Genomic DNA, 24,934 nt, shown 5'->3' on the forward strand with positions numbered 1-24,934 from the left:
CGCCCAACTTCGGACCGGACCTCTGTCCACATTGCGCATCCGCCAGTGGTTGAAGTTGCATTTGATTCTGTTTTATTTCTTCCAGCTCAGTTTGGAGCTTTAACTTCTCAGTTTTACACAATTGAACCTTATGCTCCTTCTCTACCAGCAACGCCTGCATGACAATTCCTAGTGCCTGCTCTGACACTGGTGACTTTGATGACGCAGATTGTCCGTTAGGCTCTAGACCATTCTCTGCGGCATCCATTCTTGTATCAGTCATTGTGGCTACCTATAGCGTACGATCACTACACAGACATGGCAAATTCGGAGAAAGCAAATAGATGTCCTACCTATTTCGATGCTGCGTCGACCGCGCTGCTGTCGCACTCGGTTTGATGACAGCGGGCTCCCGGGAAGGTTTATGCCCACGAGTTGCTCCTGGTCCCTCAGTAGCTGGCCGCCTTGAACGTTGCTTGACTTGATCGCCTGGTTCTTGCTTTGAACCTTTCGATGTGGAAGCCTGGTTCCTTGCAGCAGTGTGCTGTCTCGAACACTTGATGACTTGTTGCCTGGCTCCTTCAGCTCCTCACTGATTTGAGCTTCCGACGTCCTGTCGAACTCGACCGGTGATCTTGAAACTTCTCGACGTCAGTTTCTCGACGCGACTTCCCATTTTCTCCTTTAGGATGAACTACCCTGTAGCTTGTCCACCGACTTCTTGTCACCTTCCGTCAAATGCCTCGAGTAGAAAGACGTTGCGATCCTGCCATGACCGCACCAGTTGCAGTTTCCCCTTCACATTACTTAAGGATCGGAATGGAAGGTTAACTATTTTAGTTACACATAAATAAAACAAGAAGACACAAGCAAGGAAAAACTATTTACATGACTGACCTGTTGATCCTACGAAATTCAGGCCTGGTTTAACCCAGAGCGCTTACTTTTAGCCATCTGTCTCCGTCCTTGGCGGGGACAGAAGCCAATAAGCAATAAGGCAACTGTTCTCAGCAATCAAAGACTGGGGAAAGGATATTAACTAATCAATCACTTGGGAAAGGAAGTCTCAGGCGAACGTAAAAACAGCACTGACGTGACTGCAATCCGAACCTTGCCCTTCCCAACATTTCTTTTTCCGCACGCGTGCATACCGTACTGGTGCTGCGGTACGAAAAAAAGAAGGAAGCTGTTGCTGAGAGGTAAAACGCTCAGGGCCAAATCCAGCTTATTCAAGCGCTTCTTCTGAGCATCTACAGCTCAAACGATCCATTGTGCCTCATCGCGCACTGATCAGCCACCGTACACCTGCATCCCAGCAAAGGATGCAGGTTCACTTTTGTTGACTTCATGACCTACTTTCTTCTCACCCATTCTCCCCGTCTCACTCCTTCAAACCTACTTTCTTCTCACCCACTTTCCCCTCCCAGCTTTTCTTCTTCGAAAGCAGAAGCGTATTTAATCCCCTGCCAGTGATGATCGCTTTGCCCAGAAGACAAGTCCACTTGTCGAAACGTTGGCTTTCTTTCTTCCTTTCGTTCTACCTGGATCTTCAACAAGTTGGGTCACTGTCGAAAAACCCCTCCTAAAACCGTGCTGAGCTGTTGAAAGAATAGGATGAGTATCAAGAAATACGCTACTGTGTTTATGAATGATATGCTCCAATAACTTGCAGCAGGTACAGGTTAGAGCTATTGGTCGATAATTCGAGATAAGTTGCTTGTTTTCGACATTTACGTAACGGTTTTATTTTTGACAATTTCCTGTCCTCCGGCAAAGTACTAGATGAGAGGGATGCGTTGAATATAACTGTCATAAATTTCGACGACCATTCAGTGCACCTCTTCAAAAAGGAATCGGGTGTTTCATCTGGCCGAGGTAATTTTCTCTCGTCTAAATTCAATAAAAGGTTAAACACGCCTGTTCAGTTATTTCCAAGTCATCAATGGCAGACAGGCTATCAAATCCAGCAAAATGAGGTCTGCTTGAGTTATCAGATGTGAAGACCGATTTGAAATGTTCATTAAAGGCGTCTCAGATTTCTGCTTCATCAGATGTGAACCGATTGTTTATCACAAAAGTGTCAGCGCGAGATGTTTTTGGTGATATGAATCGCCAGAACCTAGCCGGAGATTAATTTAATAGCCTACTTAAGTGACCATTGTAAACATTCTTCCGTTCGTGATGAATTTTATTTTTTAGCTTCTTGGACAAAAGCCAAATTTTGTCATCTATGTTTTGAGCGTTGCGTTTCTTCTTCTGTTTTTTAAGACTAATAACTTCTTTTTAAATTAATTACATCTCTCGTGATCCATGAATTAGTCATGTTTGTTTTCCTAAGTTTAAAGAAAACGAACAGCTGAATACAGGCAAGTACAGTTTTCTTGAGCTTCAACCACATTGAGTTTACGTCATCAGAATTGTTATTAGCGCTATTTAGAAGTTAACCAAATGATAGTTCTAATTTATCTATAATGCTAACGTCATCTGCAGAAGAAAACACTGGCACACGAGCTATATTAGTTGACCTTGTTTGTTTAATTGAGCTAAAGTGAACTAAGTTAGCTGTATGGTCTGAAATGCCATCAACAACCTCGCATTGAATTTCACCGGAGATGTTGCCACGTACAAAAACCAGATCTAGAACAGACTTACTGGCACCCTGAATCGCTGACCAACTGATTTAAATCTAAACAAAACGCAATGTCAATGAGCTCTTCATTATGGGCAACATCACTACCACCTGACGAAAATGTAGGCCAATCTATACCCGGAAGATTAAAACCGCCATACAGTACAATCTTGGTATTAATAGTCGTGCTGCTCATAATGTAGGTCTTCACGTTCTCTAGAACATCCATTCCAGAACCTGGCAGTCTGTAAACAATGCCAACAATTACAGAGTGTTCATCAGAGAGCATCTTGCAAAACAAACATTCAATGTTGGATCAATCATGCGCGAACTTAGTTTTTTCTTAAACAGTAGCGCGACGCCGCCGCCCCTATTGTAGCGATCCCGACAATAAACTTTAAAGTCAGGGGGAACAAAATCACTGTCATATATCTCATCATGCAAATAGGTTTCAGTAATTGCTACCACGTCTGGGTAATCATGTATTCTAAATTTGCTGCTTTATTTACAATGCTTCGGCAGTTAACGTTCAAGAGCTTCAAATGGAAGGCGCTCTTTTCTTGTCACGGTTTTTTTCGATTTGGAACGGCTACTTTTTGTAGTTTATTCCATAGGTAAAGATATCCATTCACTGATAGTTTTTCGAATACTAGTTTCACGCCATCATTACTCATATATCCGTGCATTACTACTTATTTTCATACACGGGCACTCACCTGAGAGAGGCTTGGTTAACTCGCCCGATAGGGTTAACTCTATGGGAAATACCGCAAAGTCTTCCAGCTCCGCCAGGAGCCGCGCAAATGAGAACAGCTGCCTCATCCAAGAGCCATCTCTTGGATGGCTCTGTGCCAAGAGCCATCATCACGGTCCCTGTTGCTAGCAGTGCTGTACCACAATTGTTTTCTAATAGCGCGTATTTTCTGCGAGAAATCAACAGTGACGTATTGCCCATATCCCTTCAGCTTTGAGCAGTTCTTTAATATCAAAACCTTTTCTCGGTAATCCGTAAGCTTTAGAATGACCGGAGAAATTATTCTAGCGGATTTTTTTCCAAGCCTGTGTCAGTTTTCTATTGCAGGAAGTCTTATTTTCAGTTTACTCTGCAGAACGTCTTCAGTTACTGTGTCGCGCAACGTTTCGAGGCTTTAGTTGGTTTTTTCCTCGAGACCATGAATGATAATATTGTTAAGGTTTATTTACAGAGTGGTTCTGCACCTTAGCCTCATGTGCTAACCAACAGATGGTGAGCTTCTTCTCCTTTTTCCTCTATTCCGGAAAGCCTCTTTTTGCACTTCCTTCTCTTCTGTGCGCATGCCTGACATTTCCCCCTTCGCAGACGAAGCCCCTGGGCTGTCAGTCAGAGTACCGAGCGAGAGTGGCAGCGCTTCATTCTTGCGACATGAACTACCTGTGTTTTCCGAGAGGGGCGACCTTGGGAACATTGGCGAGACACGACGTAATTCAACTCATTGATGCGTTTGAGCACAATAAATGGGCCTGTGTAGTGCGACAACAGCTTCTGGAACAAACCACGCTTGCGGAGAGGTGTCCAGAGCCACACTAAGTCGCCGGAAGGTAGGAGACATCCTGATGCCGACGATCGTAGCGCTGCTTAGAGCGGTCCTGCGAGGCCAGAGTGCGTAATCGGGCGACCCGACGAGCCTCTTCAGCGCGGCAGAGGGTGCTCGAAACAGAAGGCTCGGTGTCGAGAGAGAACGGCAAAATGGTGTTGAGAGAACGTCGAGGCGGACGGGCGTAGAGGAGGAAAAATGGACTATAAGAAGTTGTCTCATGCTTCGAGGTGTTATATGCGTAAGTAATGAAAGGAAGCACGTCATCCCAGTTCTTGTGCCGCGAGTCAACATACATCGCAAGCATGTTCGTCAGTGTCTGGTTTGTACGTTCAACGAGGCCATTTGTATGGGGATGTTATGGCGTAGAGTGACGCAACTGTCAAGTACAATAGCGCAGACGCTGTTCCACAACATGTGGCGTAAATTGGCGGCCTCGGTCACTGATAATTACACGAGGAGGCCCATGACGGTGGACGACAGCGTGAAGAAGAAAACGAGACGTCAGCGGCGGTGGCGGAAGGGATGGCGGCAGTTTCACAGTAACGCGTGAGATGATCAACGCACACGATGACCCAGCGATTGCCTTTGGACGAGCGGGGAAACAGGCTTATGAGGTCAACACCCACTTGCTCATATGGTGTGGTCGCTGGTGTCACCGGATGTAAGTGGCCCGGCGGAGAAGTCATGGGGAGCTTGAACTGCTGGCACTGCACGCACGAGTTCACGTAACGCTGAGTCGTTCGACGCATATTTGGCCAGTAGAAACGTTCCTTAATGCGGGTAAGAGTCCTGGCAAACCCCTAGTGCCCAGCTGTAACGTCATCGTGCATAGTGTGTAGAACAGAGGAGCAGAGGCTAGCCGGAACGACTAGCAGAAAGCGTACACCACCAGACGAGCAATATTTTCGATACAGCAAACCATCGCGAATGCAGAAAGGGTTTGCTAATGCCGGATCACGAGTTTTTTCAAAAAGTGATACCAAGTCGTGAACTTTTCGTTGTTCTCGCTGGAAAGTGGCAAGATCCGGAAATTGTACGAAAACGGCGGCAAGATAGTCGTCAAAGTTGTCATCGCAAAGGGTAGTTGCGAGGAGGCAGCCGAAAAACGCAGTCAGCGTCAGCGTGTTGGCGGCCACTTTTGTACGACACTGTAAAGTTGAACTCCTGAAGGCGTAATGCCCAGCGAGCCAACCGACCGCAGGGGTCGCGTAGATTCACCAGCCAGCAAAGCGAATGATGATCGGCGATGACTGTAAAAGAACGTCCATAAAGGTACGAGCAAAACCGCTGTACGCCAAAAACGACGGCAAGGCACTCTTGCTCTGTCACGGTATAGTTTCGTTCAGACTTGCTAAGGGTGCGCCTTGCATAAGCGACAACGTGTTGGTTTCCGTCATGCCGTTGTATGAGCACAGCACCCACGCCGATGCCACTTGCGTCAGTGTGGAGTTCAGTGGGAGCTGTCGGGCTGAAATGACGCAGTAAGGGCAGCGAGGTAAGACGAAACTTGAGCTGGCGAAATGCAGAATCACATTCAGGAGTCCAATTGAAATGAATATCTTTCTGCAAGAGGCATGTGAGGGGGTAGGCTACGTCAGCAAACATAGGGATGAAGCGTCGAAAGTAAGGGCAAAGTCCCAGGAAGCTCCTAAGTTCTTTCACAGACTTGGGCTCTGACGCAGCTGACAGCTTCAGTATTCTGTGGGTCAGGCCTAACACCGTCTTGGTCAACCAAATGCCCAAGCACAACGATCTGGCGTTCACCGAAGCGGCACTTCTTAGAGTTCAGCACGAGACCCGCTTTCGCCATGCAGTTAAGGACCACAGCTAAACGGCTGTTATGCTCGGCGAAGGTCCTCTCAAAAATCACTATGTCATCTAGGTAACACATGCAAATTTGCCACTTCAGTCCACGCAAAAGAGTGTCCATAAATCTTTCAAAGGTAGCCGGAGCGTTGCATAGGCTGAAAGGCATCACGTTAAATTCATATAACCCATCGGGAGTCACGAATGCCGTCTTCTCCTTGTCTTTCGGATGCATTGGTATCTGCCAGTATCCGGAACGTAAATCAACAGATGAAATGTAGGAAGCTGAATGGAGGCAGTCAATGGCATCATCAACACGCGGGAGCGGGTAAACATTCTTCTTGGCGACAGTATTGAGGCGGCGATAGTCGACACAAAATCGCCAGGTGCCATTTTTTTTTTTTCACGAGAATCACAGGGGCGGCCCATGGGCTAGATGATTCCTGAATAATTCCTCTTTGCATCATATCACGGACCTGTTCGTCAATTAACTTACGTTCTGAAGGTGAAACACGGTATGGTGTCTGTCTAATGGGGTGTGCAGATCCAGTGTCCATCATGTGATGGGTGCGGGAAGCCGGAATCTGTGGTGGCTGATCTCGACCAAACTCGAACACGTCCGCATGTTTCATAAGAACCTCCATCAATATTCGGCGGTCGTTGGTGGGTAGCGATTCATTTATCAAGGACTGAAACTGGGAATCAGCATGATCGGGACGTCTAGTTGAACGAGCAACGCCGTCACTGAACGCGGCGATGTGCATAGAAAGGCGTTCTTCAAAGTCGGCGAGTTCAAACCACGCGGCAATACGGAAGGTTCATTCGTATGGTTGACAGTCCAAAGCGTGGCATGGCCCTCGTTCACTCGAACAATGCTGAGGGGCACCAACACAATGCTGAGGGGCACCAACACACTCTTTTTGGCACCGGATAGGGAAGCGGGCTCCACCAGAGCGTCGAAGCCTTGGGAGCCGCGCCCGAAGACACAACTGGGACGAAGATGGCGGACATCGCCGGAACGACGGTATCCTCGAAGACCGAAAACACGTGGACAGCCCACGGCGATTCTTCTATGAGGGCCGATCGAAGGCTGGGGCTTATTGATATCTCGCCACTGTTCAAGTCGAGAGGTGCGCCACACTGCTGTAAAAAGTCAACTCCTAGAATAACGTCGTGCGTAGAGCGAGGGAGCACCGTGAATTCAGTTCTAACCTCGTGTCCAGCCATACATTTACATAACAAATATCAAGGGGGACCAACTATTCTCCCCCTACACCTCGAAATATGACAGTTCTATCCCAACCAAACATAATTTTGCGGCCGAGACGGTTATTAAAATCTAAGCTCATCACGGAAACTGTAGCACCCGTATCCACCAAGGCCATAACACAAACACCATCCACTAACACTTCCAAACGGTTCTTCAGCATAACGACCGGTAGAGGAATTGGCAATATCGATGACCTGGCGACCGCACCTCCATTGGCCGCACACGCTAGTTTCTTGGTGGCGGAGAAGAACGGCGGGGAGAAGGTGAACGTCGGGAGCGGCAGGCAGGAGGAGTCAGGCTGCGATCAGAAACTGGTGAGTCGTTGCGTGGTGGTACGTAGCGGTAGGAGCCCGAAAGAGGGGGATAGGTCGGGTCACGGACTTCTGGACTCACGGTAGAACGGCGATTTGACCATTGGCGCTAGTAGCGTGGTGCCGGGTTCCGGCGGCGGCAGAATCTGGATATGTGGCCAAGCATACCACAGCGGTAACAGACGGGTGGTTCACGAGCACGGTCCAAATAATAGTCCTCGGTAACAGGATCGAAGCGATCAGCAAAGTCCAGCCGCTGGGGTTGTTGCGGAGGAGGTGGCGCTCTGTAGTGGGAACAAGCTAGGGGAGCAGGGCCATATGAGTCGTTTCGGTGGTCACGGATGGGAGGAGGAGCGGTAGAACCCCAAGAAGAGCGCTGGATGGGAGCTGCCTGCAGGGAGCAGCTATCACAGGGGATTGCACTGCGGTTCACATCTTGATGGCGGAAGAGCTCATCACGGACGATTTGGCGAATCATGTCAGCCAAACGCGGAGGATCATGTGAGTGCTCGTGAGAACCCACGCTTGCAACAGTGGTCACGTTAGGCAGACGGCCGAATTTCGGTGTTATGCGACGCAGCTTGAAAGTTTCGAACGTACGACAGTGCTTGATCACGGCAGTGGGAGAATCTGCGTTTTCTTTTATAATTAAAAAGTTATATACGTCTACCGCGATGCCCTTTAAGAGGTGGCCAACTCTGTCTTCGTCAGACATGCTCGGAATCACTGCTTTGCAGAGTTTTAGGACCTCTTCTATGTACATTGTGCATGTTTCACCAGGCCCTTGGGCTCGCTGGAATAAAGTCTGCTCAGCGCATTTCCGTTTTGCGGTGGTATCCCCGAAACAATTTCGGATGTCTTCTTCAAAACGACCCCAGCTCGTTTGGAACGCTCAAACCATGTCTGGGCTGTGGAGTCTAAGAAAACATTTGTAGCATTACAGTGGCATCCCAGCGATTGTACTTGCTCATCCACGTCTTCGCCAGCCTTGCCAGAAAAGGCTCACGGTAATGCTGCCATGCGTCGCCGTTTTGGATCATTGTGGCGGTCAAAGGGGGAAGCCCAGCGAGTCGTCGGCTCGAACGAGGTAGAGAGGAATTCGTGGTGATCGTTGCAGCACCTTCCACGACACTGTTAAGGTTTATTTACAGAGTGGTTCTGCACCTTAGCCTGATGTGCTAACCAACAGATGGTGAGCTTCCTCTCCTTTTTCCTCTATTCTTCTTCTCCCTCGTTGTAATGGCTCATACCCACAGTGGGGGATTAGCCAGAATTCGTTGTAGGTAACATAATATTTTTGATAAGGTCGATTTGACTGTATGATATAGATAACCTAATAATTAGGAGCTAGTGTTGATGAAATAACTTGAAATTTGGAGGCGATGTAATAGAAAGCAATGAAAAAAAGGAATAAAATTGTAAATTACTAAAAATAATAAGAAGAAAAAATACAATTCAACAGATCAGTGCTAACTCACAAATCTTCCAGTAGCAATATTATAATTATGAAGTAAGTCACACACCGGTTTTAGGGCATACCCTTTGACGGTTGCACGAAAGGAGAGGAGGACAGGAACTGTGAATGGCAATCCTAGGTGAGTAAGAGGTATTTCTAGATAATTTTTTCTCTGAGTAGCATACCTGTGGCAGGAGAGGATGTAATGTTCAATTGTTTCCACGTAATTACATGACGCACAATGATTCGACGGCGTGAATCCAGAGCGACATAAATAAAGAATGAGGGAAGGAATTCTACAACGCATGAGCGTCATGGAAACCTCACATTGCCTCGAGGTACAACATCGGACATTCCAATGGAAATTTAAATGGTTAAAATCCGTAGTCGCAAGGAGTGGCTCATGGCTCAAGGAGTTTAACGTTTGAAATCGTTCAAAACGGGATATATTTAGCTAGATAATATTGGGTACAACATCGGCAACAGGCCCACTGAGAGCTGAATTTGCTAAATAATCCGCCATTGTATTAGAAGCGATGCCGCAGTGTCTCGGAACCCACTGAAAACGTACTTCCTGTAAATGTATCGGAAGGAAAAACATTAGGGTTTGTTTCAAAACACACATTTTCGAGCTTTCTAATACTGCTAAGACTGACAGGCAGTCAGAGAGTATGATTACGTGAGTAACATTACCGGGAACTTTTTGAAGGGCCAAACCAATTGCAAGCAATTCAGCAGTAAATATTGGTGTGTAATCAGGGATCCGTACAGAAAAACTCCAATCAAGTGCTTGGGAGTAAATTCCTATTGCTGCTTTTTCATTTCGTTGTGAGGCATCTGTGAAAATAGCTACGTGTCGTGGATACTGTAATAGATAATCTTCAAGGTGTCCCTTTATTACCGTGGTAGTCAAGTGTTTTGCATTAGATGGCAACGACTGGTCAAAGCACAGTGTGGAAGTAGCTTGAACATTGCCAACACGTCTTACTGACATAAGCGAAACTGCAATTTTGGACAGCAAGGACTGAGTAAATAGAAATTGTGGTTGCTTATATTGCGGCCAATGATAATCTAGAAACTGACATTGGTGTGTAATAAAAATGGGAGAAGCCACTCCAGACAGAGATTCCAGAGCTCGTAAAAAGGTTCGCACAGTGAGCAGCTCAAATCGAGAGTTCACGTCGCGTACACGGGCCTCTAAATTGAGGACTGCATTTGAAACTGTTCTTGGCAACCCCAAACATAGTCGTAAAGCGCGCCTCTCCAGTAGCAACAAAGGTCGTAGTTTGTATTTAGGACTGCCCGAGAAAAGAACACAGCCGAACTCCAGAATTGGTCTCAAATAAGTTTTATAGAGAATCAAGAGTATCTCTACGCATACCGAATTTCTTATGGCTAATTCGAATCAGGCGACCAAGGGCTCGCTCACCTTTCAGGCAATTACTTTTGATATGAGGCCACCAGTCTAATTGGCAGTGGTATAATACACCTGTAATAGGAGTCCTTGAACAGGGCACTACGCCGTCAACAGTCAATGGAGCTTTCTGCGATCAGTCGTTGCACTTCTGTAAGCCCACGATCGAGCATCGGAGAGAGAGCTTCGTTGTCGTTTTCTTTCCTGACCGCCACGCGCGTTGAACATGGTTGTCGTTCTCTTCGGAGCATCAGGCGCTGAACATATCAGAGCCGAATACCTGTTTTACAACTTCCCCCGGGCGAAAAGACGCCATCCTGGCGGATTATGGCGATGTGACGATGGCAGGGTCGTAGTAAGGCTTCAGGCGGTTACTGTGTACTATTTCACGATTGCGGCGACGATGGTCAGTGGATGGCGTAAGGGGTTCGATGAGGTAGTTGACGGGGGATGTTTGCTTGACAATACGGTAGGGGCCCTGATACTTGCTCAGAAGTTTGGATGAAAGGCCGGGACTGGAGGAAGGCACCCATAGCCAGACCAAAGAGTCTGTACGATAAGTAGGAAGAAGTGCAGTTTGATCTCGTGTGGTTTTCTGCTGTTGCTGAGAGTGAGAAGTGAAGGACCTGGCAAGCTGGCGGAATTCTTCAGCATAAGTTGCAGCTTGTGAAACAGTCGTGAATTCGGAAGAATCCGGTCGGTAAGGGAGAATGGTGTCCATGGCGCAAGAGGGCTCACGACCATACAGAAGGAAGTATGGCGAGAATCCTGTGGTTGCTTGAGTGGCAGAGTTATAAGCCAATGTGACGAATGGAAGAACGCGGTCCCAGTTGGAGTGGTCGGAAGCGACATACATTGCCAGCATGTCGCCCATGGTGCGGTTAAAACGCTCAACCATTCCATTTGTTTGCGGATGGTACGCGGAGGTGGCGCGATGAACGATTTTGCATTCTCTAAGAACAGCTTCGACAACTTCAGAAAGGAAGGCATCACTCAGCAATGTCACTCAGCAATTCTTTGGGAGACCCGTGGCGAAGAATGATGTGATGGAGGATGAAGGAGGCAATGTCTTGGGCTGTAGCAGATGGCAAAGACGCCGTTTCGGCATAGCGTGTGAGATGATCAATTGCAACGATGATCCAGCGATTGCCTGTTGATGTGCTAGAAGCGGGCCGTACAGGTCGATTCCAACGCGCTCGAAGGGCTGAGCTGGGCAGGTCAGCGGCTGCAGAGGAGCGGCGGGCTGGCGAGGTGGGTGTTTTCGGCGCTGACACTCTTGGCAGGACTGGACGAACCGACGAACATAACGGTACATCCCACGCCAGTAGTACCGCTGTCGCAGGCGAGTGAAGGTTTTCAATAAGCCTGCGTGGGCACGCTGGGGATTGTCGTGGTAATGGGAGCAAATCACAGAGCGCAGATGGGTCGGAATTACAAGCAGCCACTTTCTACCATCCGGAAGGTAATTCTTACGGTAGAGGAGCTCATCTCTGATGGCGAAATGGTGAGACTGGCGACGGAGAGCGCGGCAAGGAGGTCGTGAAGCACGGCCAGATAAAACATCCAGGATTGAAGCGATCCATGCGTCTTTGCCTTGCTCGGAAGTCATATTGGTGGGCATGTCGGTTGTATGTAGAACGGATATAGCAGGAGTGGCTTCGGACGGCAATGGAGAACGTGAGAGAGCATCAGCATCGGCATGTTTACGGCCAGAGTGATAGAGGACGTTAATGTCGTATTCTTGGAGCCTCAGAGCCCAACGGGCCAGTCGACTAGAAGGATCTTTCACAGAAGACAGCCAGCAGAGAGAGTGATGATCGGTGACGACATCAAAAGAACGGCCATACAAGTAGGGGCGAAATTTTGCTATTGCCCAGATGATAGCGAGATACTCTTTCTCGGTGACGGAATAGTTTGCTTCAGCTTTTGTTAGGGTCCGACTGGCGTAAGCGACAACGTACTCATCAAAGCCAGACTTCCGCTGAGCAAGTATTGCGCCGAGGCCGACGCCGCTGGTATCAGTGTGGATTTCCGTGGCAGAAGAAGGGTCGAAATGACGTAGGATTGGCGGAGTCGTCAGAAGATGGCGTAGTGTCGCGAAGGCATCATCACAGTGTGGAGACCAGGCTGAAAGATCGTGGCTGGACAGAAGCGTGGTGAGAGGGTTGATGATTGTGGCGAAATTGCGAACGAAGCGGCGGAAGTACGAGCAGAGGCCGACGAAGCTGTGGAGTTCTTTCACATTAGTTGGCTTTGGAAGTTCTGCCACAGCCCGCAGTTTTGCCGGATCGGGAAGAACGCCATCCTTGGAGACGACATGCCCGAGAATGGTTAGCTGTCGTGCTCCGAAACGGCACTTCTTTAAATTTAATTGGAGGCCAGCGTCGGTCAGGCATCGCAGAACTGTCTCAAGGCACTGGAGGTGAGATGGAAAATCTGGGGAAAAGATGACAACGTCGTCCAGGTAACAAAGGCAAGTGTGCCATTTGAGCCCTCTGAGTAGGTTGTCCATCATGCGTTCGAATGTGGCAGGGGCATTGCATAGTCCGAATGGCATGACATTAGACTCATAGAGCCCATCGGGTGTGACGAAATCGGTTTTTGGGCGATCGGCCTCTGCCATCGGCACCTGCCAATAGCCGGAACGCAGGTCTATTGAAGAAAAGAACTCAGCTCCCTGCAGGCAGTCAAGGGCGTCGTCGATACGAGGGAGAGGATAAACGTCCTTGCGCGTAATCTTGTTCAGTCGGCGATAGTGTATACAGAATCGGATGGAGCCGTCTTTCTTCTTGATCAGGAAGACCGGAGACGCCCAAGGGCTGTGCGACGGTTGGATCACGTTGCGCTGGAGCATGTCAGTCACCTGTTCGTCAATAATGCGGCGCTCGGCGGCTGAAACACGGTACGGATGCTGGCGCAAAGGGGCATGCGTGCCGGTATCAATGCGGTGAGCAACGGCAGTTGTGCGCCCCAACGAAGGTTGCTGGGAGTCGAACGAAGCCGCGAAACGTTGTAGGATGGCGACAAGCTGGGCTCGTTGTAAGGGCGTCAGGCCGGCGTCGATGGACCGGTGGAAAACTTCGAGGGAGAGTGGCGACAGGAAGAGACGTTATGGCGCTGATGTGAAGGCCGGCAGTGTTATCGACGAAGGGATAGGTGGGAGTGGAATCGAGCAAAGCAACGCTACCCAGTGACTGGAAACGGAGCAAAGTAGTTGGGCAGGGGCACGGGTTACAAACAAAAATAGCACTTGAGCTGCGAAAAATTGTTAGCAGAGCAGGGGGCAGCAACACCGATTTTTGGTCAGCGCATCGTAACGAGGGTGTGTAGATAACAGTCGCGTCGGAAAGAGCAGCACAATAAAGAGGCACAAGCACTGAGGAGAAAGGCGGAACGTCGGTGTCCTCTGCGACGTGCACGGTAGCGGCAGCAGCAGCGGATGCGTCGAAAGAAGTGGCACTGAGGGGTGATAACTCAAGTTGAGCACGGGCGCAGTCTATTATGGCGTTATGATTGGAGAGGAAGTCCCAACCAAGGATGACGTCGTGTGATGAGCGGGCGAGGACGAGGAATTATATTGTGTATTGAACGTCGTCGATGACAAGGCGGGCGGTGCAGGCGGCTAATGGTCGAATGTCCTGAGCGCTGGCGGTGCGAAGAGAAACGGCAGGAAGCGGCGTCATTACCTTTTTGAGTTTGCGACAGAGGGTGTAATTAAAAACTGATACGGCTGCGTCAGTGTCGACAAGTGCTTCGACAGGAACTCCCTCAATGAATACGGTAATAATGTTCGCTGGTACTAAAACAGGTCTTGTGTTAGTCCCTGATGGCGCAGTTCTTGCCTCCGGAACTGCAGCCGTTAGTTTTCCGGGTGAACGGCTGATCGGCGGCGGAGCATCGGTGAACGGGAACGACGGCCAGGTGAAGGCGAGCGGTGGGATCGGCGATCGTAACTTGAAGATGACTGCGGAGGAGGCTCAGGGAACACGGGCGAGGGGGACGGAGTAAAATTCTACATCGGCTCACGTGTATAGTCTTAGGGACGATGGCCACGATTGCGGCACAAACGAGCCACATGGCCGGCGACTCCACAGGCGTAGCACATGGGTCGGTTGTCTTGTGTGCGCCAGGGGTTGGAATGCTGTGGCTGTAATCGACGGCGGAGAACCGGACGATAAGGGGGGATTGTAGGCTGCTGAGGTTGCTGATTTCCCTGAGGCTCGTATAGAAGGGGAGGCCGGCTATATACAGGGGCGACAGGGGGTAGTGGCCGCACCAAAACATCAGCGTACGTGAGAGGAGCCGCCACTAGGGGCTGCTGAGGAGGTGAAGGCAGAACCTCAGCGACTTGCTCTTGTATAACACGCTGAAGGGTGGGATTGAGCGGCGGTGCAGGCGCAGGTGCTGGGGGCAGGTAGACAAAGAAAGCTGGCGTGCGACTTCCTCACGAACAAACTGTTGAATCTGCTGAATTAGCGACTGCTGATCCAGGGCACCATCGTCAATGCCTTGCATAATGTGTCCGATCTTCTCGGCCTCACGGTAGGGTTGACGCGCTTGCAGAGGTCGACGACATCTTCTATGAAACTGGTGAAGTTCTCGCCCGTTTGTTGTGCCCGACTTTGCAAGCGTTGCTCGGCGCGAAACTTACGTATAGCGGGACCGTCAAAAACTTCGGTCAGGCTGGTCTTGAGAGCCGCCCAGGTAGGGATGTCACTCTCATGGTTGCGAAACCATAGATTGGCCACGTCGCTCAAATAAAAAATGTTTGTGAGCTTCACGTTGTCGTCCCACTTGTTGTACACACTTACGCGTTCATACGACGCCAACCAGTCTTCAACATCCGTGTCATCGGTGCCGCTGAAGATGGCTGGGTCGCGCTGACGCGCTGCACCGGGACAGATGACAGGCGATGGGTTTGGCGGTTGGTTGGCGGTCTCAGGCATCACGGAAGTGGTAGGCAACGCTCGGCTGCGAAGCTCCATGTTGAGGGGATTGCTGTCACCTCCACCACTTGTAATAGGAATCCTTGAACAGGGCGCTACGCCGTCAACAGTCAATGGAGCGTTCTGCGATCAGTCGTTGCACTTCTGTAAGCGCACGCCCGAGCCTCGGAGAGAGAGCTTCGTTGTCGTTTTCTTTCCTGACCGTCACGCGCGTTGAACATGGTTGTCGTTCTCTTCGGAGCATCAGGCGCTGCACATATCAGAGCCGAATACCTGTTTTACACACCGAAGTATTTGAAGGATTCAACCTGTGGGATTTGTGAACCGCAATACGCAAGGGAGATATAAAGAGGGTGTGCCAGTGGGAAAACGAGTACCGAGGATTTCTTCACGTTGAGAATTAATTTTACTTTAATGAGCCAAACTTCAAGGGCATTCAAGTAGGCTTGCAATAGCCGATATAAGGAATGAACATCTCGTGCAGAAGAGAAAAAGGCAATATCATCCGCATACACGTACACTTTTATATTTGGATGAACAGGAATATTGCTCATTAATATATTAAATAGCAATGGAGACAGCACCGATCCCTGAGGCACGCCTCTAGTTTGGTAATATGTTTCAGAAGTTGTGGAACCTCTCATGCAGAAAAAGTTTCTATTGCTTAAGAATTATTTTAACCATGCAAACATGTAAAAAGATTACCTAATTTCGTTTATCTTATTCAACAGAATAGAGTGTTCTACACTGTCATATGCTTTGGCGATATCCAAAGTGTCCAATGAAGACACTTCTGTCTTCTTCATTGCTAACCTAATTCTACTCTCCAAATCTGTATGAGCCGTTCAAATGGAGCACCCTTGACGAAACCCAATTTGTGCCTCATTAAATGCATTCAGGGTCATCACATGGTTTGTGAAGCGCCGGTGAACTATGCGTTCAATAAGTTTCACTAGATTTGAAGTTAGAGAAATTGGCCGAATATTATCCTAATCAAAGCCTTTTTTCGGATCTTTGAGGCTTAGTATAATTTTTGCAACTTTCCAGTCTTGAGGTAATCAAGCATTTTCCAGAGAAAAATTGACAATATTCAACACTTCCGAGCTGTGGTCTTGCACTAAAGCTTTCAGCATAGCCACTGTAATACCGTCACACCCAGGAGCTGCAGGTTTCAGAGCAGCCGCTATACAATGCAATTCCGGTGGCTCAACTGCAACGAAATCAGCACGTGGCGTAGGTCGATGTAACGGAGCCACCGTTTGCGCTTGAAAGCGAATAGCAAGACCGTTCGCAATGGTTCAAGTTTCTCTTTTGCTTCATTGGGTGATAACACCTCTGACTCGGTTACATGTGGTGGAGAAGAACTTTGGTTGCGTTCCATGAACCTATACAATGCCTTCCGAATGATTGGATTAGAGAGAAAAATATTCATATTAGCATTTTACTTATCCTTTGCTATACGAATAGTTTTTTTTTAAATGCAGCCGCATAAAATTTGTAATCTATCCAATTTTGGGGACACTGATTATGGGAAAGGCTCTTCCACGCAGCTTTTCTACGACGGAATGCTTTCTCACATTCTTCGTTCCACCATCGGCATAACATTTTGTTAGGGACAGACGATTTCACAGTGAACACTGAACGCTCAGTGGCATCTAGCAGAGAAGAGAGTGCTTGTTGAGCACGTTCAGAATGCTGAGATGATGCTATGGAGGAAAAAGAGGAGTTCACAAACTTTTTAAAGAGTTTATGGTTGACAAATGTTTGTTCACAAGTAGTTACTCTAAGGGGAGTAGATTCTATATTAAACTTAACTGGAAAGTGGTCGCTAGATGTACCACAATCCACCGTAGCCCATGATGAGACCCTTAATCCATTTGCTGCTAACTTTAAATCAATTACTGACCTAGAAGCTGCTCGCACGTAGGTTATGCCTGGACTATTACAGCAATGCACATCATTTACAGACATCCAGTTCCAAAGTCGTTGCCCCCATATATCTGAACGGTAACCCCAAATAACATGGTGTGAATTAAAATGCCAAAATAGAAGCCTGGGCGAGTTGGTATGTATACATTCTAAAACAGCGCAAAAGAACAGGGACGAGAGAACGAACCGTACAACACGAGCGCTCGTGTTGTACGTTTCGTTCTCTCGTCCCTGTTCTTTTGCGCTGTTTTAGAATGTGAATTAAAATCGCCAGCAATAATCAGTCCGTTGGTTGAACTCAAAATATCATTTAAACCATCTGTTGTACGGACACCTGTTGGGAAGTAGACATTTCCAATAGTGAGAGGAGCAGACTCTTTTTTCACTTCCTTCTCCTCTTCTTTGCGCATGCCTGACAATATTGTTTCGACGGCTACGGTTTCCAATTTCTTTAATTTTACCTGCATTGATAACAACATTCTTTTCAATTGCTCGAATCAGAGTTTCCACGACCATGACTTTCTCTTGAGAAGCCGATAAGCCGGAAAAAATCGTCTTTCCCTGCATTGTACTAACGCATCTGTCAGAGAAGCCTGTGTTACAGAGAATTTGTTCATACGGCGAATGATTTCGTTCTGACTGTCTAGAACCCTGAGGAGGAGGTTATGATTGGTCACTGCAGCAGTGGTTGAATTATTGTCTGAGTTTTCATCATTTTAACCCGCATTGTTAGGCCCTGGATTTTGCTCTATATTGCCGCATTGAACAAGGTCAACAGAAAAAGCGCAGACAACTAAAAAACACACTTTTAGATCTGTCGGGGCAAGACAGCAGCACAAGACACACGTCGTTACTTGGACAACACTTTGTATTGGCTAAATGACTAACCTGCGGTAAGCATGGTTGGAGACCTGCTGCTGTCCTGCCCACTGAAGGACCAGTCCCTCATCTCAGGCTTTAAATAGTCCAGGCAATGTGACGTCACATGGAAGGAGGAGTGGCAACGGTTGATGATGGAATGAGTCGGTGTCTGGAAATCAGTGACATCACAGGCTTCCGGGTCGGTAGATTCCTTGCCGTCTTGAAGAACTTCCACGTCGGCGTGCAGTATATTTAGCATATGATAGGGGAGTGTTTCCGATAATGAAGGCGCCGAAAAACTGCTCAAGAAAAAACATATGCCTGGTAAGCATTGTTGCTGACATGCTGCCGTCTTGCCCACTCACCTCGATCCCGTGAGAAATACAAGAGCACTCGTCCCCTACACGTCTGTCCGTATCTTTTTTAATTTGGCCCATTTTGCTCAGAGTTTCCACAAGCCTTTGGAAATTAAAATTCACCTCCACCGAGGAGTCAACACGAAAGCCGGCGTGGCGCTCAATTTTACAACTGCGCCTCCAGCGTGTTCAATGTTGCTTGCTTTCAATGCAACGTAGTTTGGTAAAAGAGCATTTCGCACCTTGCTGCAATCGGATACTTCTTAGGTCATTCACTGCCAGCTGTAACAGATTTGGCGCTCGATCAGCCCGAACTTCTTAATGAATTTTGGGGCTCTATATTGAGCAACCTGAAATAATTACCTTTAACTTCGGCAAAAATTACCTGGTCATTTGACAGCCCTGCAAATTTCTTGGAGTGCAAAACTTGGTAATAATAAAAAAAATTGCTAGACATCAAATATTTTACTTTCGCGCTTGAAGTGGTTTCAAGCGAAAGTTGCTCTACGTTCGGTGAAGTCAAGGTCGCCGAAGCCTCAAATTGACCTTAAATTGACCTTGGCCATCGTTATTATATAAGAGGGCTGCCGCACTCACAGCCTTCGTTCTATCGCTAGGATCAAGCCACGTTTAAGCCGGAAAAAAATTTTGTCGTCATCAGGCAGTCCGCCAGCACAGTGCGGGCCTCAATGAAGCCGGTTATGGCCGCCATAAAAAAAGCCCTAGATGGTTCTCCCTATCCGGCTCCCGTCGCGTTTCTCTCGCTTTATGAAAAAATTAGCTCTGTTTTAGCTTCGATTAAACCTGGTGAGAAGCGATAGCTTCACGTGGCTGGGAAATCTTTGTTTCTCGACTTGTGTAACTATTGTTGCTTCTTTGGACCTTCGGACGTTCTCTGGGAAGTAGAGTAGGCAACCGCAGCAGCCTCCAACGTTCGGCGATCCCGCCTATAGCTGCGTCATTTCGCGAGGCGCTCCTCTTGTTCGTGCGATGTTTCGGCTGCTCTCTTTGCCTCCTAAAGCCTTTTCCGCAGAATATCGTGGCGGCTTCTGCCGGATAATTAGAAGCGGCTAACCATCGCCTCTATCATGCGGTTGCTCACTTGTTCATCGCATGACTGTATGGCTCTGACTGCAAAGCGTCATCGCTCCCTGTTTCATTCACGGCTGGAGGCATGACGTCACGGCCTACAGCGTCCATATGGTGACCACTTGACTCCTTGCATGGCCTCTGAGATCACCCCCATGCCCATGTTTCTGCGCGCAAGTGATCTCGGAGGCCATGCTCTTTCATGCGGGAGCCGTAGCTGCCTCTAATGCTCGACTCCGCTGCCCCGTTTCATATATGGCTGGCGGCGTGACGTCACGGCGACAGCGGCCCCACGGCAAGTCTCCCACAGTGGTTGTGCACATGACCTTTTCCTGGTTCCCCACTAGCATAATGTAATGTTTGTCCTTGGCTAAACCTTGAAGGTAATTGTGATACACACCCCTCATAGTGAAGCTACAGCATAAAAAACATTCTTATAGTATGAAGGCTGCCTACGCGCGATAGATAATACGTCGGTCATGCCACTCAGTGTCGCCTGCAAATCTAATAAAACAGTTTGTGAAGAATGCGCGATGGAAATGCTTCATAATGCTACGCGAGCAGAGGCTGCCGAAGCAGCTGTTGGTGTTGGTTGGTGCGCGGAAGCTAAACAGCTGCTTTCGAATTTCGCTTTAGGGAATGTCACCCGCAGAATATTTTCGTCCCACGACTCAGTGTTGATCACAAGAGCGACGCGCCCGTTTCCTTCGTTACTGACGAATTTCTCTCCCGTGCAGGAAGTGACGTCCCCGTGCTGCAGAGGGACGTTCGGACTCTTTCGGATGGGCCGGGAATGGCCGCAAGTATTGCCACTATATTGGGCCTCCTACAAGCGTCTGGGATGCCTGACAGACCAACGCACAGCGATGGCGGCAGTTCGCTGTCCCTCAGCAATCAAGTACGTTTTCTACCGCTCTATCTTGGTTCATCATCATCATCATTATCAGCCTGACTATACCCACTGTAGGGCAAACGTCTCTCCCATATTTCTCCAATTAGCCCGGTTCTATGCTACCCAGGTAGCCGAGAATGTGGGGCCCCAGTAGTTGTGATGTAGGCAAGTGGGGCTGGTGCAACCATCATAAAACCTGCATCGGTCCCCGATGGGGCAAAAGTAGGCAAGCCCCATTTGGGCTTGCCCCTATTCCTCCTGCATGGGTCCCATAGCGGCGTTGCTCGGGTAATGCAGAGCACATTCCTGCATCCAAACCGCAAGGGTCCATTGTCGGATATTTAAGGGCAATCCAACCTAAATGTGGGCTCTTTATGGGAAAGCCCACATGGATCCGAAATGAGGCCGTCCCCATAAAATATTTGTGGGACCTACATCGGCCGTAGTGGGGCAAGAAAACGGACATGCCCACATGCTGCCCCAATCGGCCCCTTGTAGGTTACTTGAGGGCAAGTGAAATATGAATACGAGCTCAATTTGGGCAAGCCCTCATGAAGCCCAAATGAGGCAGCCTTTGCTAAACCGCTTTAGGTCCCGCATAGGCTGTAATGGAGCTGGAAGGCGGGCATGCCCGCATGGTACCAAAATTGATCCCTTGTGGGAAATTTGAAGGCACGTGCAATCGCAGGTGGGCTTTAGGTTCAAAAACAACACCTCCCAAGTAGCACAAAGTGGGCTATGACGTGGGGCCCCGCGTTGGGCCCGTGAGGGCAGCCCATACGGGCCCCACGCGGGATTTGCAAGCACCTACCCCGAGGGGCCCCGCGTGGGCTGCCCAATTTCGCGGCGATCGGTCCCAAACTGTATCAGCGTGGGCAGCCCAAATGGGGCTGCCCGCATTCAGCCCAAATAGGGCTGCCCGCATTCAGCCCAGGTAGACGAATGTGGGCAGCACACCAGAACCATTAATGGGTCCCACGTTTGTGCAGGCAGTGACATCCATTGATCAAGGTTTTAATTTATAGGTCGATTAATCCCTCCGATACCTGAATTGTGCAGGCGCGGGATTTGCGAAAGCCAGTCAATTTGGGGCTGACCCATGTGCTGCCCTCATGGGTTGAATCGGGCATTTTCAGGGCTGCCCAAGTTCCAATAATGAAGTGTGAAACATTAAGCACTATTTTTTTGCTATGTATGTTACACTCAGTAACATGAGAGAAATTTATCCCAACGCTACAATAATGTGGGCTGGCCCACATCACCCCAACATGTTGGTCTGAATATTTATTTCGGTGCTGCGTGCAGAATAGTAATGCCGTAGGAAACATTTGGAGGTCGTTCAGTACATACTCGTAAAGCGGAACAGTTACTGTTGCATATTTTCTGTCGATACTGCATAATTAACGTAGTTTGTAGAGTAAACTTAGATAGTATTTATTCATTGCATGGATATGCTTAGGACAGTTATGTGAAACCTCCAGAAGAGCCAATTAGTGGCCGGTATAACATGATTTACATAAATAAAATGGTGCCTTAAAGATAGGGTGTAGACGTTTCAGAGCGGTATGCCCGCCTACGGCCAATTTGGGGCCCACTGCGGCCTTCATGGGCTGCCCCAATTGGGCTGACCTTATTTTTACCACATGGACTACGAATATACGTTGCATTTTTCCGCAAGTACCCCAAGAAATACCCGTGTGGGCAGCGTGGTGGTGTGCTCGCTTTTCAGCCCGGCCGCAAACCATGTGGGACCTATTCGGTTTTTGCGTGGGCAGTCCGAATCGGACTAGCCCGTCATCTGTTTGCTTTAGGCCCACATTTGCATCACATCTGCCCTAAATTGCCCCGCAAGAGACCGATGCAGGCAGAAGCGGGAAGGAGTACTTGCCTGCCCCGCTAACGGCCATGCGGAAATTATCTAGGTTTTTGGTAGGCAGCCCTATTTGGGGCAGCCCAGGCATTTTCTGCATGAATTCCACATTTTCGTCTGACCTTCCCTCAAGTACCCCTCTAGGGTCCCATGTAGGCAATGTGCGGGCATACCTGTATTTAGCCCCGCCGCGGCCCATGCGGGACCTATTCGGCTTTTGAGTGGGAAGCCCCAATTAGATTAGCCCAGGCTTTTCCTACACAGAGCCCAAATTTTATTTGCATCGGCCCTAAAATTTCCCAAGCGGGACCCTTGAGGGCCAGATGTGGGAATATGTAATCAGTTAGCCCTTTCCGCGCCTATATGATGCCCAGATGGAAAAAGCAGGGGCAAGCCGAATTTGGGCTTGCCCGCTTGATCCCTAAAGGGGGCCCTCATGGGTGTTATTGTGATTACCCAAGCCCAACTTGCCCATACGGGCCCCAGGTGGGCCACGTAATGTGTGCTACTTGGGCTAGTCCAATTGGGGCTGTCCGCACAAAACTGCTTTATATCCCACATGGGCCGTAATAGGGCTGGAAGGCGAGCAGGTCTGCATGATACCAAAATCGGTCCCTTGTCTGGAATTTGAAGACACGTGCAAATGTAAGTGGGCTTTAGCTTCAAAGACAACACCCAGCCCAATTGGGGCTGCCATGTTTAGTCAGTTAGAAATATTCCGTGGCTTTAGTTCTCGCACTCATGCAGATTACGCAAACAATACTGATACATACTGATTGCGAACTGTTGCTCCTAACGTGGTTGCTGTGGATAGATTGCAACACTCAGCACAAAATTACTTTTCAGAACACACATCTCCACAGCCTAATGTACACGAAGTCATTTAGGCTAGATTAATATTAAGAATTATTGTAAAATTTAATATTTTGGCTGTTTATAAAGGGCAGACATGTATAAAATAATTACCTAATTATGTGCATAAATAATGATTGGGAAAACTCTGACAAGGGCTTCCCATCAATTTCCTGCGTCCGACCCCTATGAGAATAATGTGGGCGAGCCCAAGTGCGGCTTGCGCCATAGAGCCCGCATGGGTCCTATGTCATTATCTGAGGGGCTAACCGAAATAAAAAAATATAAATGTCCATCCGGAGCGGCTGCCCGAGTCTGTCCAAAGTAGGACCATCGTGGGGAGTTGGCGGGATGTGCCCTTTTGGCAATGCGGGAAACATGTGGGCAGCAAGGGCTACCTGCATCGGTCCCTATAGTGGGGCCCATCGGGGCTTTGTCGACAGCTTCCTTCAGGCCTACGTCGGCCCCGCTTGCAGCACCCACATTGAGCCCACCGGGGCTGTCCTGCATTGCATACATCGGACCCACCAGGGGCCCCCCTTCATAGCCCACTTTGTGCTACCTGGGTAGCTGCATCCACTTGACCCCTGCGAACTTCCTAACCTCATCCGCCCACCTAACTTTCTGCCGCCTCCTGCTATGCTTTATTTCCCTTGGAATCCAGTTTGTTACCCTAAGCGACCATCGGTTACCCTCTCTTCGCACAACATGTCCTGCCCATGCCCATATCTTCTTAATTTCCACTAGAATATCGGTAACTTGAGTTATTTCTCTGACCCGCTATGCACGCTTCCTATCACTTAAAGTTACCCCTACCATTTTTCGTTCCATAGCCCTCTAGGTTGTCCTCAACATAAGTAGAACCCTCTTGGTTAGCCTCCACGTTTCAGCCCAATAGATGAGTACAGGTAAGATGCAACTGTTGTATACTTTCCTCTTGAGCGATACCGGTAAGCTGCTAGTCATAATCTGCGAGTGTTTGCCAAATGCGCTCTCTCCAATCTTATTCTTCTTGTTATTTTCTCTTCATGGTCCGGATCTGCAGTTACTATCTGTCCTAAATAGACATATTCGCCTACTACTTCAGTACTTCGCTCCCTAATGTAAACTGCTGTTCCTTCCCGAGGCTGTTGAACATTACCTTAGTCTTCTGCGTATTGATTTTCAAGCCTATATTTCAACTTTTCCTGTCTAGGTCATCAATCCTTATTTGCAGCTCATCCCCCGAGTTTCTTAGCAAGGCGATGTCATCAGCAAATCGCAGATTACTGAGGTATTCTCCATCTACCCTTATCCCTAAATGCTCCCATTCCAAGTCTTTGAATACTTCCTCTAAGCAAGCTGTGAATAGTACCGGGGAGATTGTTTCTTCTTGCCTAACACCATTCTTTATGGGAATTTTGTTACTTTCTTTATCCAGAACTATAGTTGCTGTGCAGCCACTATATATATATATATATATATATATATCTATCAGCACTTTCACGTACGGCTCGTCTACCCCCTGATTTCGCAATGCCTGCTTTGCTGCCGAGGTTTCAACTGAGTCAAATGCTTTTTCGTAATCAATGAATGCTATGTATAAGGGCTGGTTTTCTATTTTTCTATCACCTGATTGATGGTATGGATATGATCGATAGTAGAGTACCGTTTCCGAACATCTGCTTGATCATTTGTTTGATTGCACACTAAGGTTG

General features: G+C 48.4%; 1 protein-coding gene across 1 annotated transcript in view; it reads left to right on the top strand.

The window, feature by feature from the left end:
- The window catches only part of LOC146201335 (uncharacterized), a 155,600-nt gene that overhangs the window by 69,433 nt on the left and 61,233 nt on the right, over positions 1–24,934 (top strand). Inside the window, exon 2 of the mRNA XM_084595775.1 lies at positions 20,361–20,521. Within this exon, the coding sequence (XP_084451901.1) occupies positions 20,361–20,521 (161 nt within the window). The remainder of the gene's footprint in view (positions 1–20,360; positions 20,522–24,934) is intronic.

The sequence above is a fragment of the Amblyomma maculatum genome, chromosome 2 (genome assembly GCF_055883805.1).
Source record: "Amblyomma maculatum isolate TAMU_Amacu chromosome 2, ASM5588380v1, whole genome shotgun sequence".
Lineage (NCBI taxonomy): Eukaryota > Metazoa > Arthropoda > Arachnida > Ixodida > Ixodidae > Amblyomma > Amblyomma maculatum.